The sequence below is a fragment of the Camelus dromedarius genome, chromosome 21, assembly GCF_036321535.1.
Source record: "Camelus dromedarius isolate mCamDro1 chromosome 21, mCamDro1.pat, whole genome shotgun sequence".
In the NCBI taxonomy this organism is placed as follows: domain Eukaryota; kingdom Metazoa; phylum Chordata; class Mammalia; order Artiodactyla; family Camelidae; genus Camelus; species Camelus dromedarius.
This window is the reverse complement of record NC_087456.1, coordinates 8,204,656-8,222,246: the sequence shown is the minus strand read 5'-3', so window position 1 is coordinate 8,222,246 and position 17,591 is coordinate 8,204,656. Positions and strand designations below refer to the sequence as shown.

Below are 17,591 nucleotides of genomic sequence, written 5' to 3'. Positions count from 1 at the left end.
CAGCTGTCCAAGCTTGTCACAAATGAGAGGAGCCTGGGCTGGAAGTTGGGACCCCCACTTTGGAAAACCTGGCATCTGACTCTCTGTACCCCAGGGCCAAAGGCTTTTACCAATCCAGAGGAGGGGCTGCATCCCCCAGCTCAGCCTATGGGAACACCCGCTCCGGTCTTACAGAAATAGTAGGAAGCTTGCTGATTTACAGGTGAGAACAGGGACCAGGATCAAAGAGAGCTGCTACGTGTTTGGGTTCCTCAAAGCACGAGGCGTTGTGTCCTCCTGCCAGCCACTGCACCCTAGGCCAGCGCAAACAGCAGGGGGAGCGGCCCTGAAACTCTGCAGTGAGCATTCCAGAAGAGAGAGACTCCCCTGTTCCCACCTGGGAGTCAATCCCATGGCCCCTGTGGTGCCCAGTCAAGTGGTCCTCCAGACAGCATCCCCCGATCACATCCGGGCTGGGGCGGCTGATGCTGGCATTTGGCTAAGGCCCCAAACCCAGAAGTTAATCATTGGCCTGGTGTGAAAATTCCAGGACGATTAACCGGAATTAAGAGAGCCTCGAGCTGCCACCTGACACCCACATCTGTCCCCACCTCCCCTAACCCGCTCCCCTTACCCTTCCAAAGAACTGGAGAAACAGAATACCTTTATCTCCACAAGGAAATAAAAAGGGTTCCTGCTGGGAATTCCCCCACGGAAGGGAAATAACCAAGATAAACAGCTCTATTGTCTTTGGCTTAAGCTGGCAAAGGGCGTCTCTGGGAGCAGAAGCAGGGCCAAGGCAAAAAGGGGAGACTAAGAGATGGTTCCCCGAGCTCTCTGCCGCTTAGAGCTTCCTTATCTTCATGGGCGCTCGTTCCTGCCTAGTGCTTGTGAACACATTTTCTCCTTTCACACTCGCAACATCAAGTCCGTTCCAAAGTTGAAAACCTGCCAAAGTCCACAGGAAAGTGGGGACTCCTGTCTCTTCTCTCCTCCTCTAGGCTACAGTCTGGGTCCTGTGGTCAGGCTGGGCCCTGGGGCGCTCATAGACTCTGGACTATGGCCACAGATGTGACCAAGTCCACATGCGCTGCACCCTCCGAGTGGCCTTACCTTGGATTCTCCATCTTCGCCTGCCCAGCCTCTGCCTGGCAGAATGAAAGAGGCCATAACACCTGCAGTTTTGACCCTGGCCCTGTAACTGAGTCTCTGGGAAATCATAGGCATATCGCTCAGAGTCTCAAGACCTTGATTTTCTTATCCATGAAATGGTTGTAATTATAACTGTTCTGCCTCATCTAAAGGGAATTTAGGAAGCTCCGGGGAAATAGCATAAATGACAATGCTTTGAAATAGTGTAAACAGCAATGCTTTGATAAGCAGAGGGGGCTCTAGAAATAACAGATATGGGCACGAGCAGTGAGCATCCCACTGAATCTGAGGGGCAGTCCTGTGCAATGAGAGAGGCTAAGGGCTCGGACTTTGGGGTCAGGCAAAGCTGGGCTCAGGTCTTGCCCACCTCCTCCACCCCCACCCCACCTATCCCCACACTTAATCCCTGCACTACCTTGAGCACAGCACTTGGCCTTTAAGCTTTCACTTCCTCCTACATAAAATGTGGATAAGAATACCCACTTCCTAGGGGCGATGTCAAGTTTAAACAGACAATACACATACACTATTTGACACAGTGCCTGGAACAAGGTAGGGGAATCATCGGTGGTGATTACGACCATCATCATTAAATTTACAACTTTAATCCTTACTAGGCCTCCTCGGTAAGTCTCAGTTTACTCATATGATGCATTGTAAAATACGCCCCACGGACGCAGGGAGGGCAGTCAAAACAGAGAGATGCAGCTGCTTCTTGGAAGTAACCGATTATCCGGCCAGCTGCTCCTGAGAACAGATCTGTCCCAGGCCCGTGTCTCCCGGACAGGGATACAGAGGAAATGACACCTGTGTTCCTATCCCAAAGGAGCTTGCAGCTTAGTTAAGAAGGTAAAACTCTACTTATAACTAACAAGGAACAAAGATCCCTATGGGAAGCTGGGACTTTGAACTGTAATGGGAAAGGCGGAGCCATTCATTCTTCAACAGGTTTTATGTCCGTTACTGGAGATACAAAATCAAACAGGTATTACAGGAACTCCAAGGTCCACAGTCTTGGAAAACACAGGAGTTTCACAACCTCGTGCTACTGTCTTTCAGCAACTGTGCAGGAACTTGATCTGAGTGACACAGCCCTGCGGGAGCCACCAGCGATGACACGCTTCTTCATCTTCGTCTGCCTGCTGGTTGTCTTCCCAGGTGCGTCGGCCAGGTCCCAGCCCACCCCCATGCAAGACCCAGTTCTCTGGGGACCCTGAAATCAGGCCCATCCCCGGGGACGTCCCTTGTAAAGCTTGCCCTGTCTTGAGGAGGAGCCACAGAGACAATGCAGAAAGGCCACCTCCGCAAATGGACTGGTGAAAGAGAACTGGGCATCAGGAATGGAAATGGCACTTCCTGATTTCAAAGCCAGGGGTCCGGTGAAGGGACTTCACTGGCAATAAAGAAAAAGGGGGGGAGGGTGTAGCTCAGTGGTAGAGCACACACTTAGCATGTGGGAGGTCCTGGGTTCAATCCCTAGTCCCTCCATATAAATAATATATAAATAAACCTAATTATCTCCCCCTTGAAAATTTTTTTTAATTAAAAAATAAATAAAGACCTTGACCTTGAACTAGGCATCACTATGAGTTGCTTTGGGGTCTGGGGAAAATGCCCTGCCCCTGTGGCTCTCAATATTTTTATCTGGAAAAAAAGAAAGTAATTGATAAAGCGTTTTTAGAAAAACAAGGAAATGACAGATAACAAATGCAACAGTGTAGCACCCCATGGTGGGGGGGGGGCTTTTTTAATATAGATACACAAAGGATATCATTAAATAAGTTGGCCATTCCGTTGCCCTTAAAGTGGTTATCGCTAATGAATTGTGACTAGGATTTAGTAGATGTTTAATAACTGCAATTTATCAATTGTCAAGCAGCAACTGTCTAGCTGTATCACATAGTAAGTTATCCACAGAAGGTGTGTGTTAGGAGGAAAGTTTCATCTTCTTGGTGTGGGCTGTCTGGATCCTCTCAGCAGGTTGGACCTCCCACAGCCTCAGAAAGCCTCTGTCTGTGTCCCCACAGTGGTCTCCATGAAGAGTCCCATATTCGGCCCCCAGGAGGTGAGCAGGGTGGAAGGCGACTCGGTGTCCATCAGGTGCTTCTACCCATCCACCTCCGTCAACCGGCATTCTCGAAAATACTGGTGCCGGCAGGAGGCCAAGGGCCGCTGCACAACCCTCATCTCCTCGGGGGGGTATGTCTCCGACGACTACAAGGGCAGAGCCAACCTCACCAACTTTCCGGAGAATGGCACGTTCGTGATAGATGTCGTCCAGCTCACCCAGAATGACTCCGGGCGCTACAAGTGTGGTCTGGGCATTAGCAGCCGAGGCCTGTCCTTCGATGTGAGCCTGGAGGTCAGCCGAGGTGAGAGTCCAGGCTTCTTAGACCCCGGGGCCAAGTGAGAGGGAATCATCTCAGGGGCAACAGAAGGGCTCGAAGGGTAGAATCTCCCAAGAGGGAAGGGCATCCTGGCATGGGCTGAGGAAGGCCGTGGGTCCATGTGGTGTGGAGGACGTTGCATAATAGAATATGATAACGAGGCAGATAGGTCTGCTGAGGGGAGGGGAGGGCGGCTGGATCTAGGTTTTCAGGGCCTAAAATATTGTCAGGTTTTACTAAGGCTGTATCTTGGAGGATCATCAGGAGGCCAGCTTCTCTCGTTCCATTTGTTGCGGGCGAGACAAGAGGGTGGTGAGCAGGGAGAGACTCAGAGGGAGCCTTAAATCCCTGCTATTAGAGCATCCTTCAGATGAAGACCTTGGGTCACCAGAAAACTTCTTTTAAGATGCATTTTCTTACCTGAGATCCGTTAGTCCATCAAAACTGTCAGCATAGCGGGGAGGGTATAGCTCAGCAGTAGAGTGCATGCTTAGCATGCACGAGGACCTGGGTTCAATCCCCAGTCCCTCCATTAAAGAAAGAAAGAAAGAAACCTAGTTACCTTCCCCTCCAAGAAAATTAAAATAAAAAAATTTTAATTAACAAAAAAACTCTCATCATAAATTAAATGATTGATTCTTGCCCAAAGACCACAGGATTGGATGTAATGAGTGACACAGGGTAAGTAAGTTTCAACGGGGAACAGGAGAGGGAGAGATGAGTGCCAGCTTGGGAAGGCTTCTTGGAGGAGGCAGCTGAGCCTTGGAAGACAGCATCCCTTGGGGGAAGAGGGCACTCCTGGTGACAGGCACACCCAGCCCCTCACTGGCAACACTGAGCAGTCCTATGTGGCAAGAAAAAAATCACAACTGGCCCCCCGCCCCTCATCCCACAGGTCCTGGGCAGATAAATGATGTCCAAGTCTACACAGCAGATCTGGGCAGAACAGTGACCATCAGCTGCCCTTTCAAGGCTGCAAATTTGCAGAAGAAGAAATCGGTGTGCAAGATGATGAGCCAGAGCTGTGTCCTCATCGCCGACACCAACAACTATATGAACCCCAGCTATGAGGGCAGAGCACATATTAGTATTCAGGGTACCAGCCAATTAGTGTTCAGCTTTGTCATCAACCAAATCCAGCTCAGCGATGCTGGGATGTACGTCTGCCAGGCGGGGGAGGATTCCAGCGCCGATAAGAGCAATGCTGACCTCCAAGTGCTGAAGCCCGATCCTGAGCTGATTTATGGAGACCTAAGGGGCTCAGTGACCATTGACTGTGACCTGGGCCCCGAGGTGAAGAGTGTGCCCAAATTTCTGTGCCGGCTGAAAAATGAGGAAGCCTGTGATGTGGTCATCAACACACTGAAGACGAAGTCTCCTGACTTTGAGGGCAGGATTCTGCTCACTACCGGCAACAATGGCCGCTTTACTGTGCACATCACCGGCCTGAAGAAAGAGGATGCAGGGCTCTACCTGTGCGGAGCTGACTCTGACGGCGTGCCCCAGAAAGGCTCGTCTACCCAGGCTTGGCAACTCTTCGTCAACGAAGGTGAGACCTGAGACGGGGAGAGGGAAGGGGTGGGCAGTCCGGCAGATGAGAGCCTCGCTCACTCCCTGTGAACCTATCTGATATTCCTCTGTCAGTTGACAATGTCTGCTCGCTGATCAACCCTGGACCGGATGCTCCGTGGGCAGCTGTATGCGAGAGCCAGAAAACATAGCCTCTGTCTTGTGTGATCTCCTAACTCTTCTTCTCTGTTATCAAAAGGCCTTGGACGGCTGTCCTTGATCAATAAGAATGAGGGAGTGAAGCCCCTGATTGAGACCAGACCTGTAGATTGTCTGGGTTTCAGAGAGCCACGGGGAGGACCTAACACAGGATCTCCCTGACCCTCGAGCAGGACAGCATCTCATCTTTCACACTCAGGTGGAAGAAAGATTGGCTTCTGTGGGTCTCACAGCTTTGCCAGAAAGCCAATGCCCCAGCTTCTAAATTCTCCCCTCCAACATCCTTTAGGTTCATTTGTTATTCAGCACGATCTGGCTAAATGCCTGCTCCTTCTCAACCTGGAGTGCTCTGCATAGAGTCACCCTCATGAGAAGCAGCAAACCAGCACCTGTGGTTCAAGGTCACTGCCCTTGTGACTTTCCCGTGGGGCCCACGCCCCCTGTGCACTGTTTCTCCATCCAGATCAGCCCTCACCACGCCCCTCAGCATCTTCTGTCACCCCAGGTTCTCATGGAAGCTCAGCTTCTCTCCTGGGAGGATGGCCATGGTTCTCTTGGAGATGGCCCTTGGCGTCCTCTACAATTAAACTTACCTCTGCTACACATTTCAAATCCTACTATTATAAATATATTTTCTTAATTTGGAGAAAAACCATCTGGCCATTTTTGTGGGACAGGCTCAGAAACAGACAAAAACGTCCCCGGGGGGAGATTTGGTAAGAAGCCCGAGGAGAAAGGCTGATCATTGCTCTTTAACCTCCTTCCCGTCTCTGCTCAGAATTGGAGGGGATAGGGAATGAGGCACTTCATTCAGTGAAGTGGTGAAGATCCCTGGAGTCTGGTCAGATGGCTCCAGCTGTGAACTCTGTGACACTGGGCAAGTCCCTTTCATTTTCTGCGGAGGGTGATAGGATGGGTCTAAGCCCCACTCTCCACCCTGGCTTAGCCACGCTGTGTTCTTCCATCCCACCTCTGTCTGTGCTTCCAGAGACCCAGATTCCCCAAAGCCGCTCGGTGGTGAAGGGTGTGGTGGGATCCTCCGTGGTCGTGTCCTGCCCCTACAACCCTAAGGAGAAAGATAGCCTGAAGTACTGGTGTCGCTGGGAAGAGACTCAGAACGGCCGCTGCCGGCAGCTGGTGGAGAGCAACGGGCTGGTTGATGAGCAGTACGAGGGCAGGCTCATGCTGTATGAGGAGCCGGGCAACGGCGTCTACACTGTCATACTCAACCAGCTCACCACCCAGGACGCCGGCTTCTACTGGTGTTTGACCAACGGCGATATTAGCTGGAGGTCCGTGGTGGAGCTCAAGATTGTTGAAGGTAAGAGCTGAGCTGGGGCAGGAGGGAAGGGAGGCAGCCCCAGGATGCCTCCAGTCGGCTGCAGCATCACGCCCCAGTCACTCTTCTTCCCACCTCCATGCTGGTGAGATGGGCCTCAGGAGAGCGCCCACCTGTCGAGAGGTCACATTTTCACACCTCTAACAAGCATCCTCCCTTACCTCACATGCTTCAAGCTACCACACGTAACACCTCCTATTATCGAGAACATTGGCCTCTTTATCTGCGGCATCAGCTGGGGTAGAGCGCGGCTCTGTATTGAGTCTAGGAGAGAAGATGACAGCAGGGAAAGTGAACGCAAGTCGCTGGCAGGGTCTATGTTCTGTGATAGACTGGGCTGATCACGGCGGTCCTCGCTGATCTACCACATAGGCACACAATTGCAGTGCTTAAGTGTTCAGGGAAGTGTATTCAGTCACCACACTGTCCAAAGAGGATGTGGACTGTGGACAAAGGTGCCCCCGCACAGTCACTTCCCTGTGGCATCACCAGTGCCAACTTCTGTGCCTATCTCTCCCTATCTCCCTGCTCCAGGAGAACCAAGCCTCAAGGTATCCAAGAATGTCACTGCCTGGCTGGGAGAGCCTTTCAAGCTGCCCTGCCACTTCCCATGCAAATTCTACTCCTCCGAGAAGTACTGGTGCAAATGGAGCAACACCGGGTGCAGGACACTGCCCAGCCAGGACCAGGGCGCCAGCCAAGCCTTCGTGAACTGCAGCCAGCAGAGCCAGATCACCTCCCTGAACCTGAACCCCGTCACCAAGGAGGACGAAGGCTGGTACTGGTGCGGGGTGAAGGACGGCCTCCAGTACGGAGAGACCGCGGCTGTCTACGTGGCGGTGGAGACGAGGGTAAAGGGTGAGTGTCCAAGGGCCAGGCCCACATCCCCCTGAGACCCCAGCGAAAGACTCCCGCCTAAGAGTGTCTCCATCAAGGGTGGTCCCTGGGTTTGGCTATAAAAAGTGGGGGCAAGGGAGAGATTTCAGCCCCCACATAGTCTCTTTAGGCCTCCCAAAAGAGCATCCCCCAAAACATACAAACTAATTAAAAATAGTGGATCTGCCATTTAACTTCAGTTTCAAGACAAGCCCCATGGTTGCCCTTTCAGGCCACTTTGAAGCCCTTTCTCTATGTAGATCTCTCTTTCTATATACAGAAATGTCAAAGTCACAATTATATGTCTCTTAGTCTGCCAAAGCCTGCTCAAAAGAGACTCAGATCACCACGGTCTGATTCAAGGTCTGATAAAGAAAATTAGGGCAACCTCTGCTGGCAAGTTTGCATTTTAAGCCTCTTTTAAAAATATCACATGAAATGTTTTATCCCTAGTGAGGGTATTTTTAGTCCCTCTGGAAATCCTACCATGTCAGCATCCTGGCTCACTGACGAGGGAACCCTAGCCACGCTACCACCAGGGGGCAGCACTATGGTGCCCAGCCCTGCAGTCAGGAGGCCTTGGCAGGGTTTCAAAGCTGTGGGAAAAAAATCTCCCTGTCCGCGAATGACGGGTCAGCCCTTACGCATAGCTGGATCTGTAATTCGGAGCCTTGTAGCTTGTAGGAAATGAATTTGATCTTAATGGGACAGAGATCATCCGTGACAAACGAGAAGACCACCACCCCTTGGTGCCCTCCGGGACCCTATCCCAGCCGCCTTGAGATCTCACCCTGGCCCGGGATTCCTGATGAGGTCCCGCTTCTCTGACTCCCTGGCCTCAAGGGCAGAAAACACAGAGAAAGGACCGTAACCCAGCCCCACTCTGCTCTCTCCAGGGACCCAGGATGCCCGCCAAGCGAGTGCTGCTGGTGAGGAGGTTGCCATAGAGCCACGGGCCAGGGACGTTGAGAACAAAGTTCTTCTGGGTCCCAGCCTTTCTGCGGAGGAAAGGGCAGTGAAGAAAGTTGGAGACCCAGCTGGTGGGAGAGGAGTACTTGCAGACTCCAGCAGGTAAGGAGGGATCTGGGGCTTCCCACCTAAAGAACATTCCAGACACCAGAGGCCTGGGGCTGGGCCACCAGGTCCGAGGAGGAGAGCCTGTCCACCTCTGGACAATGGCGGCAGCCCTCACTGCCTCGGCTTGTGCTCCGCCCTTCTTCTGGGGCTGGGGCAGCGATCACCATTCAGCTCAGTTTCCCAGGCCTGGGTGGGATGCAGGGAAGGCCCCGTCTTTGCCTTTGTCATGTCTGGGAGGGCTTCTTAGAAGAATGGAGCTCAGAGGCTGTGGCAGGAGGAAGGGGAGCAGATTAACCTGGGAGGAAGAACTAGCCGGAGCCAACCTGCCAGCACCTCCTGGGACCCCCGGTTTCCCTCACAGCGACTGACTAACGTAATCCTTCCTCCAGCTCTGCAGCACAAGGCGGGAGCTCCAAAGTGCTGGTCTCCGTCCTGGTGCCCGTGGCCCTGGTGCTGGCGCTGGGAGTTGTGGTGATTGGGGTGCTCAGGGCGCGGCACAGGAAGAACGTCGGTGAGTCCCTGTCCCCCACCTCCAGCCCCAAACCCTCCATCCTGGCTCAGCGGCCCTTCAGGGAGCTGTCATGGTCCTTTCTCTTTCATAGGCTCAAAGCAAGTGTCTGGGAAAGTGAGATGGGGAAAGATAAACCCACAGGTGCCCAAAACTTACATTAGGTGCCGCTGTCCAAATGCTGTCTCTGGAAGCCCGGGTCCATTGCTCAGGGTCTAAGTTTGGAGACAGAGCTGCTGGGAAGAGGAGGGAAAGATGCTGGGAGACCTGGGCTGTGTGACACCGGGTGTCCCCATTTCATACCTCGGGTTCCTCAGGGCTCAAGACAGGGGTAATAATAACCACCTTTGAGGGCTCACATGAGGACAAAACAAGACGCTGTGCACTGAAAGGTCACAGACTGATAAACGATGGCCAGGGATTGTTGAGTCTAGATTGTCTGTGAAAAGGGGACTGGGGAGGAGACTTGGGTCGTTCCATTCTGCCTTGGGTCCTTGTCAGAGACAAGCGGCAGAGACCTGGCCCCACTTCAGCTCTCCGTGGGTTGCCCCAGGGACGAGCAGCACCCCCTGTCCTGGCCCATCCCCGGCCCCTATCCCTACACCAACTCCTCTTTCTCCTGGCAGACCGGATTTCAATCAGAAGTTACAGGACGGACATCAGCATGTCGGACTTTGAGAACTCCAGGGACTTTGGAGCCCACGATAACACGGCAGCCTCTCCAGACACTCAGGAGACGAGTCTTGGAGGAAAAGATGGTACGAGCTTCACTCAAAGGCATGCCCATGCCCTGGGGAGCAAGAATTAGCCCTGACTCTGCGTCCGGGGCAGGAATGGGAGGCAGGGAGGGCTGACCCACCCATTCCTGCTTTTCACACAGAGTCGGCCCCCACTATTGAGGACACCACGGAGACCAAAGAACCCAAGAAGGCAAAAAGGGTAAGGGCGAGGAGGGAGAAGGAGGCCTCGTGTGGGTGATGAGGAAATGCAGCAGGAGGGACTGCAGTTAGACATCAGAAAGCACTGTCTCAGGAGTTGGGAGCTGGGGCCAGAGTAGGGGAGCATTCAGGAGGACTTTTCAAGGGCAAGGTGTATACCTTTCCTGTTGTGGTGTTGATGTGGCTGAAATACAGGCAGGAGGTGAGCCATGCTTATAGGCTGTAAACAGGCAGGAGGGAGGGAGACGACGGGGGCGGGGGGCGGGTGATGAGGAAGGCAAAGGCATTAAAGATTCGGCCGCAGGGTCAGCAGTTCAGTGTCAAACACTGGGGGTTAGGTGGGTGTTCTTTCCGGGCCGTGGGACCCAGGTCATCACCCTCGCTAGAGGGTTTGTGGGGGCAGCTTGTCCCCAGGCCTGGAGGACATTTGCTCGTGGGGTGGGGGAGGTGCTGTTATAGTCACTAGGTGCCCCTCTCCGCCCCAACCAAGTGCTGCGTCACGTGAGATCCTACCAGAGGCGACCCCTGCCATTGGGTCACATGTCACCCCCTCCCGGTGCCTCCCTGACCCCCGGGCACCCGTGCTTGTTATCCATCCTCTCTGCCTGGCAGCAGCAGAGACCCCAGCATTTGGAACAATTAGGGGAACCAGCCCTCCCCCTCAGCCTTGTGTTGTGTCTCTGAGCTGGTAGAGAAAGAAGAGTGTAAACCTCTGTGGCTAACACCAGCCCAGGCCGCCCTGGCCGTGACTGTGGGCAGGGCTTCCGGGGACAGGCCCAGGCAACAGAGGTGGTTCCACTCCATGTGTTGGAAGGAGGTAGTGAGACAGAGGGTGATATTTTTAGAAGCTGCAACTTTCCGTTTCTCAAAATTAGGCCTTCCTGGTGAGCACGGTGGCTGGAATAAGAACAATGGGTCAACACGGGCGTGGGATGCTTGGGCCAAGATTAGGAATTTAGGATACTTCGTGCATCCCCTCCCTCCTACCCCCCCCCTCACGGAGCCAACGCCCCAAACACTGACTCCTCTCCTGTCGCCCCCAGTCATCCAAGGAGGAAGCCGACGCGGCCTTCACCGCCTTCCTGCTCCAGGCCAACAACATGGCCGCCGGCGCCCAGGACGGCCCCAGAGAAGCCTAGGCAGCGCCCGGGCTGCCCCTCCCTCCGCACACGACAATCACCTTCAGAATCACGTTGATTCTCAGGGCCCTCAGCTCCGGGGGCTCCACTGCCTGCACTCACCCCCACCTAGGCTTTTCCTCCCTGTCCTCAGAGGGTGTGTCGGTCCCTTCTCGGTGGTCCAAGCCTGGCTTACTTGTTCCTGTTGGGGGTGAGGTGACGTGAGGAGTTCCCACCGGCAGCTGAGTCCTAACAACAGAACTAAGGTGTGGAAGGAGATTTAAGATCCTGGAGGGGCCTCTCAGAAAGAAAAGAGACCAGAAGGGGTGGGGAGATGACTTCAGAAAGGAGGACCGTTCGGGGCTTCTCTGCACCTTTAGTTTGGGATGTCAGTGATGGGCTCTCCCTTCTACCATCCCTGTGTCTCTCCATCCCACCTTTCCTTCCATCTTCTCTTCTTCTTTCTTTCATTAAAAATACGTATTTGGATACTCACTAGAACCCAGGTGCTCTGCTAGACACTGCGCCACAAACCCAACCGGCAGCCTTTCTGTAAACATCACTGAATTCTTGGAAGCCACAGCATCTCTGTGTACTCACCATGGTCTGAAATCCTCACCAGATACACTCACTTCCGCCTGCATTGGGAGGAGTCCTAAGGCCTTAGGGCTCATGTAACACGCACATACATACAAGGAGCCGTAAACACACGTTCTTAGCATTTAACATTTGACGTGAGAAAATTGAGATCCTCAGAGGTGAAGTGGTTTGCTCAAGGGCAGCATGTGAGACACACGAGTGTTGAAGCTAGATTTAGCATCTCCTATCTCTCTACAAGAGCCTCTGCTCTCCTGGGGAAGACAGAATTCTACAGTAAGGAGGAGGAAGAAGAGAAAATGTACATGGGGACTGGTCTTTCACAAGCCCCACCTCAGGGGAGACAGTCCTTCCCCTTTCTGTCACTCACAGAGACCTAAGAGGGTATGAGGGTCGTCAGATTCTCCCAGCCCCTCTATCTGAAGAGTTCTGAGTGGAAGGGGAGGAAAGAGGCAGTTTGATGGTGCCAGGGAGGGGCTGATCTCCAGAGAGCTAAGGTTTTGTTTGTTTGTTTGTTTTTCCCTCTAAGCTCTGTACTTCAACTAGCACCTACAAGCTGGCACTTGCTAACAAATCAAAAATGTGAATTAATGAATAATTAAAGACTGTGATTGCCACCGAGGAGGCTCAGACCACATTTGTCCCCATACCGTCTGTTTCCCAGACAACCCTTTCTGGGCAGTTTGCTTTGGTTGCACTTTTAGGTACCCCAGGACATGTGTCTAAACCAGACATTCCCCCACCTCCAATGCTGGGCTAAGAGGGGCAAGGAGACTGCCTGCTAGTGGGACCAAGATGATCTTCCATGAAAGAACAGGTTGGGGTCGACACCAATGGCCAAGACCCCCATGCTCTGTGTTATAAAACGTAATTAAGACTATTCATGATGGAATAAACTGAAAGCAGGTATAACCAGTGCTTCCCTTAGGCATTAACCAAAATGTTGGTAAAGCATCTGTGGAATACTTGACCTTGAATCTCACACCTGCCTGGGGTAACCTTGAAGATCAAGATGCTGTGAATCAAAACTCAATTAATCAAATGAATAAACTCCCTTCATAGGACTACCAGCTGGAGACTAGTTAAATGATGACTTAGGTTTTAGAATGGTGGACCCAAAGTCTCTTGGGGGACAGTGATTAGATAAAGGACCCCTTTGTCTACTGAGGCCATTGCTAGGTTCTGGTACTAAACCTTGCCGTATCCTATAAGCCCCCAACACCACCCCAGACTCTCCCTCGGGGTGTCTGTGTGTGGGCAGCTCTCTCTGGGGAAGAGCTCCTCCCAGCCTTCAGTCCTGCCTGATATGGGGCAGAACCTTTGCATCTACCCAGGCCTTGAACACAATGCTTTCTAGGCCGCGTGCTCCCCCAGTCTGCCCTCCACAGTCCTCCTGCGTCTCCCCTTCAGCCCCACCAAGTGCCGTGCCCACTCCTGGTTCTGGAGCCTGGATCAGAGGACCAGAGCCTTGGGCTCCTCTCCAGCCAGGAGACGTGGTCGTCAGCAATGTTCAGGTCTCTGTTCTCTATGATGGGGATGACTATCTAGCTGCTTCTGCAGTGAGAGCAAACCATTCCAGGAGAACCACAATTACAAGGTAGGTCAGAACCTATCACCCTCTGCCCCCCCAGGAAGCTGCTCTCTGACCCACCAAAGAGTCATGTCTGGGGCTGAAGGATTAAGGTATGGCTTCTGTATTAATGCATAACCTGCAAGCCCGTCCTGAGCTCAGGCAGTTTATCCAGGTTCCTAGAATCAAAGGCCAAGAAATGTCACTAAAACTGCAAAATAACTGATGTTGTCAATCTGTGACAGTAAGCATAATATGTCCCACCCCAAATCCACCTGCTCCCCATGCAGCACACTGGACAGAGAAACCCTTCTCTGAAGAAGGAAGCTGGTCTGTAGCCTGAATGGGGTAACTAACAAATTAAAAGTCATCCATTTAGGAGGGGTATTAATTTCCCAGGGCTTCTGTGACAAAGTGCCACAAACCAGGTGGCCTAAAATGACTGGAATTTATTCTTTCACCATTCTAGAGGCTAGAAGTCTGAAATCAAGATGTTGGCAGGGTCGGGTCCTTCTGGAGGCTCTGAGCAGAAATCCGTTCCTATCTCTCTCCCAGCCTGTGGTGGCTGCCAGCATCCTTGGCATTCCTTGGCTTGTAATTGCATCCCCCAAGTCTGCCTGCATCATCTCCCAGCATCCTCCATGGGTGTCCCCCTGTGCCTTCATGTGACCTTCTTGCAAGGACAACCGTCATTGGATGGAGGGCCTACCCTAATCCAGCCTGATCTCATCTTAACAAATTACATCTGCAAAGTTCCTGCTTCTAAATCAGGTCATATTCTGAGGTTCCAGGCAGAGACGAATTTTGGAGGCACACTATGCAGCCCGGAACAGGAGAGTAATGATCAACTGTGGGGCTGTTGATGATAAACCAGATAACCATGCTCAGTGTCCAGCAACCATTGGGAACTACTTAAATATTTCCAATGATAAGAAAACCTTCCCCAGGTTCTTGAATTATCTTGATTTTTTTTCTTTTTAAAAATCCATATGTAATAATGATTACACTTTACTAAGACCAAGTCGCGGTTGAGAATCTGTTTACAGCAGCTGATTTTGGTTTACCATGTATGTATATATATATATATATATATATATATGACTTGTTCCAAGACTTTCCCAAGACTTGGGACAGGACATCTCTCCTCAGAACAGCAGACAGCAGAGAGGAGCTGACTCTGTTATGGTCTGTCCCCAAGGCAGAGACAGAGTTCCCCACCCCTAAGCTTCTTAGGAATAACAAACTCCACTAAGGAGCTCATGCAATAAAAATAATAAGAGATTATCTCAGAAAGACTGGGTATATAAGCAGACAGGGGCGCATGGAGAGAGAAGCTGCAAGCCTGAGAGAGACGGCCTCCAGCTGGCCAGAGCTGAAGCAGGAAGGGAAGGGACATAGCTGAGGTGTGAAATTCAAGGAGTTCTAGAAGCTTGCAAACCTCTCCTAAGGTCGATAAAGAAATGGATGGCCAATCCACCCTCCCGAGAGTCAAAAGTCTTTGTTTATCTGTGTGAAGGCAAATAATCTAAAATCCTGGTCTTTGCTAATAAATCACATTAACATTCGTCGTAAATTTCCACATATGTGGGTTCTAGCCTTAGAATGCCAACAGGAATGTGACAGTATTCAGGAAAGAAATCTTACCAAAACTCCACCATTTCTGGTAGCAGAAAGTCTAGTTACTGTAAAGGGTAACCTTCCTCAAAGCCCTGCTCTTACGGAGTGGCTCCCTCTGGGACAGGCCAGACTGTGGTCCGAGTTCTCAGCAAGAGGGAACAGGATGTCTGAGGCTGGTGCCTCTAACTGGGCAGGCTCCCTGGTGAGTGCAGGGGACCAGGGATTCTCATGGGCTGTCTTCGCGGGGAGCAGTGTTGGGTCACAGGGAGGGGCACCTGAGCATCTCGGCCCGCCGTCTGGAAAACCCAGGAGATGGTCCTTTGGCGCCTGGCCACATGGGAGGTCAAAGCTGGGTGATGTGATGATGGAGCCGAGCGCATGGGGACAACTTCCACCCCGACGACAAGGGCTGGTCTCCTCCGCGCTCACACCGCATTCCAGCCCTCTGTAGTAGTGCCTGCCTCGTGCGCCCCTCACAAGAACCTTATGAGAAATGTTCTTCCCATCCCACAGAGGGAGGATAAGAAAACCTCAGTTACCATGGAGGGTAAGCGACTTACCTGAAGGACTTAGCGCGGCCCCCGGTCTGCCTGGTGTTACTCATTCCCTCCCACTGCCATTTTCCCCTCGGGTTCCCTCTTTCTGGTCAAGCACTGGCCCCAGAGGACACGAGCTCCAGAGTCCCCTGCCTGTCCGTGGGCTGCCGCTCCTCACAGCTTCTCCTGGGGGCAGGAGTACCGGGGCCGCACGGCAGCCCCGTCGGTCAGAAAGGAGAAGTGAAATGCAGACGAGGTAAAAAGAGAGGTGGACTGTGACCTTCTCCCACTTGGCGTTTCAGCCAGGGGCCATCCTTGCCTTGGGGCCCTGACCCCCGAGGCCCCGGGCCAACACCTGAAGGTACCCACTGGCCGGGCCCAGGTCTGCGAGTCTGGTTCCCCAGACGCCAAACACTCACGTCCTGCCGGGCAGTCCTTGGCCCCCTAGTCCTGCTCTGAGCAACCCAGTGTGAGGTTTCTGAGGGTTTTATTTGGGCCACACGTGCTGTGAAATCTCTCCCGCACACTCTGACCCCACACGTCCCTGCACTGCCTGGCAGGCCCGGCCACAGCGCAGCCCACCCTCATCTACACAGACACACACGTCACACACACACAGCACGTTCACAACCACAGCACACTCAGCCGCACGCCACACACTCACACACTCACAACCATACACTCACAACCATACACTACACATCACACCACACAACCACACACACACCCCACACACACTCACATGCTCTCACGCCCACAGTCACACACGCACATTGCACTAGTTCGTTCATTCTCTCTCCCTCCGAGGCACCCCAGGCCTCAAGCCCAGCTGTGGCAGCAGCAGGGCATTGGGAAGAGGCCACTGAGCAGGGAAGGACAGGGGCTGATGGGGGCCACAGCCACCCACTCAAACCAGAGCCCCGAGGCTGCCCTCAGACACCGCGCCGGTGGGTGGAGGGGCTGGAGGAAGTCACACGTGCAGCCGCTTGGGGCTGGCGGAGACCCAGGAAGGGGGGCGGGCGGCTGCCCACCCGACACACGCTTCCTCTGCACCTGCTCGGAGCCTCGCTCACCCTCTGCTGCGGATGTCTTTGTTTGTGCTGTGGGAGCGTGTGACAGAGCTGGGGTGTGGGACCAGTGGGGATCCCGGAAGAGCCTCCCAGAGAGGCGTGGGAACAGCCTGAGCCCCCGACCCCCCCACCGTGGGCTGCAGCACCTGGAGGTGGGGCCAGGAAGCCGGCCTCCGTGTAGCATCCCGGAGCAAAGCCCCAGGAGTCCTCCGGCCAGTAACAGCCCCCACGTCTCCACCAGGGGCTCTGTACACACTGGCATGGCCGTGGTTTCTGGGAGGACCTCAGGATCGCTGTGGGAGGGGGCGGGGTGGGCACCACCCCCAGTTTATCCGTGAGAGAACTGAGGCCCACGCTAGGCAGTGCCAGGTCAGGACCAGAACCCGGATTCGGACTGGAACACAAAGCCCTTTCCGTGAAACTGTGCAGCTGGCTGCTTCAGTGTCTGGGTCACTGGACCTCGCCCTTGGGCCGTCCGGGTCCCAAAGGATGGCTTTGCTAGGCTGCTGTGACTTTAGGCTGACCCCTCTTGGCATCGCCCCTGTGGTCACCGGACAGTGGCCTGGGCCCCTGCCGGAGGGCAGCACCGTAGGGAGAACGTCGGGGGAGATGAGGTGGGGTGAGCCGTGGTGAAGGCCCCAGGAATGATGTTCTGCAGGAGGGAACACCAGGGATCCTCCAGTCCCACCCTCATTTTCTAGATAAATAAATCAAGGCTCAGAGAAAGGTGGTCGTGACTTGCTCAAAATCCATAGTGTCCTCACAGAGCAGGTGCTCAGAGGCATTTGTCAGGGGAGTTCAAGGGCTACAGCCAGCAGCTTCTGACTTTGGGCCCAAGCTCTGTCCACACAGCACCCCTCAGATGGAGAAAATCCGTGAAGAGTCTCTTCCATCCTGAAGATGGGAATAAAGCGGGTAATGACTGGCTCAAAAGTCAATAAATGTGAATAAAGCATGGAAGTGCCCTCCAAGGCAAAGAAATAGCAGCCTGGTCATTCCTAATAGTCTTTAGGAGCTGCCTCGAGGCCCTGTGGCCCCTGGTGACCCATTCTCACTCAACACAATATGTTTTCTCAGTTTCTGACTTCCGCTGTGGTTT

The 17,591-nt window shown here is 53.3% G+C and overlaps 1 protein-coding gene and 1 long non-coding RNA gene across 3 annotated transcripts; one reads left to right on the top strand and one right to left on the bottom strand.

Annotated features, from left to right (window-relative positions):
- Window positions 1-2,205: 2,205 nt before the first annotated feature.
- Window positions 2,206-12,318, top strand: PIGR (polymeric immunoglobulin receptor). The gene is made up of 10 exons (XM_031438678.2): window positions 2,206-2,289; window positions 3,159-3,503; window positions 4,414-5,067; window positions 6,235-6,567; window positions 7,120-7,443; window positions 8,358-8,532; window positions 8,928-9,049; window positions 9,673-9,804; window positions 9,927-9,985; window positions 11,028-12,318. Exons 1-10 carry the CDS (start codon window positions 2,244-2,246, stop codon window positions 11,121-11,123), a joined length of 2,286 nt encoding a protein of 761 aa, XP_031294538.2. The 5' UTR covers window positions 2,206-2,243; the 3' UTR covers window positions 11,124-12,318.
- On the bottom strand, window positions 4,938-15,761 carry LOC116148685 (uncharacterized). 2 transcript variants are annotated; one of them, XR_010377121.1, is made up of 4 exons: window positions 15,447-15,761; window positions 9,206-9,279; window positions 6,747-8,803; window positions 4,938-5,074 (listed from the first exon to the last, which is right to left on the bottom strand). It is a non-coding gene; the product is annotated as an uncharacterized LOC116148685 (long non-coding RNA). The 2 variants fall into 2 exon arrangements; XR_004132223.2 differs by having other exon boundaries at window positions 6,747-6,849; window positions 15,447-15,759.
- Window positions 15,762-17,591: the final 1,830 nt, after the last annotated feature.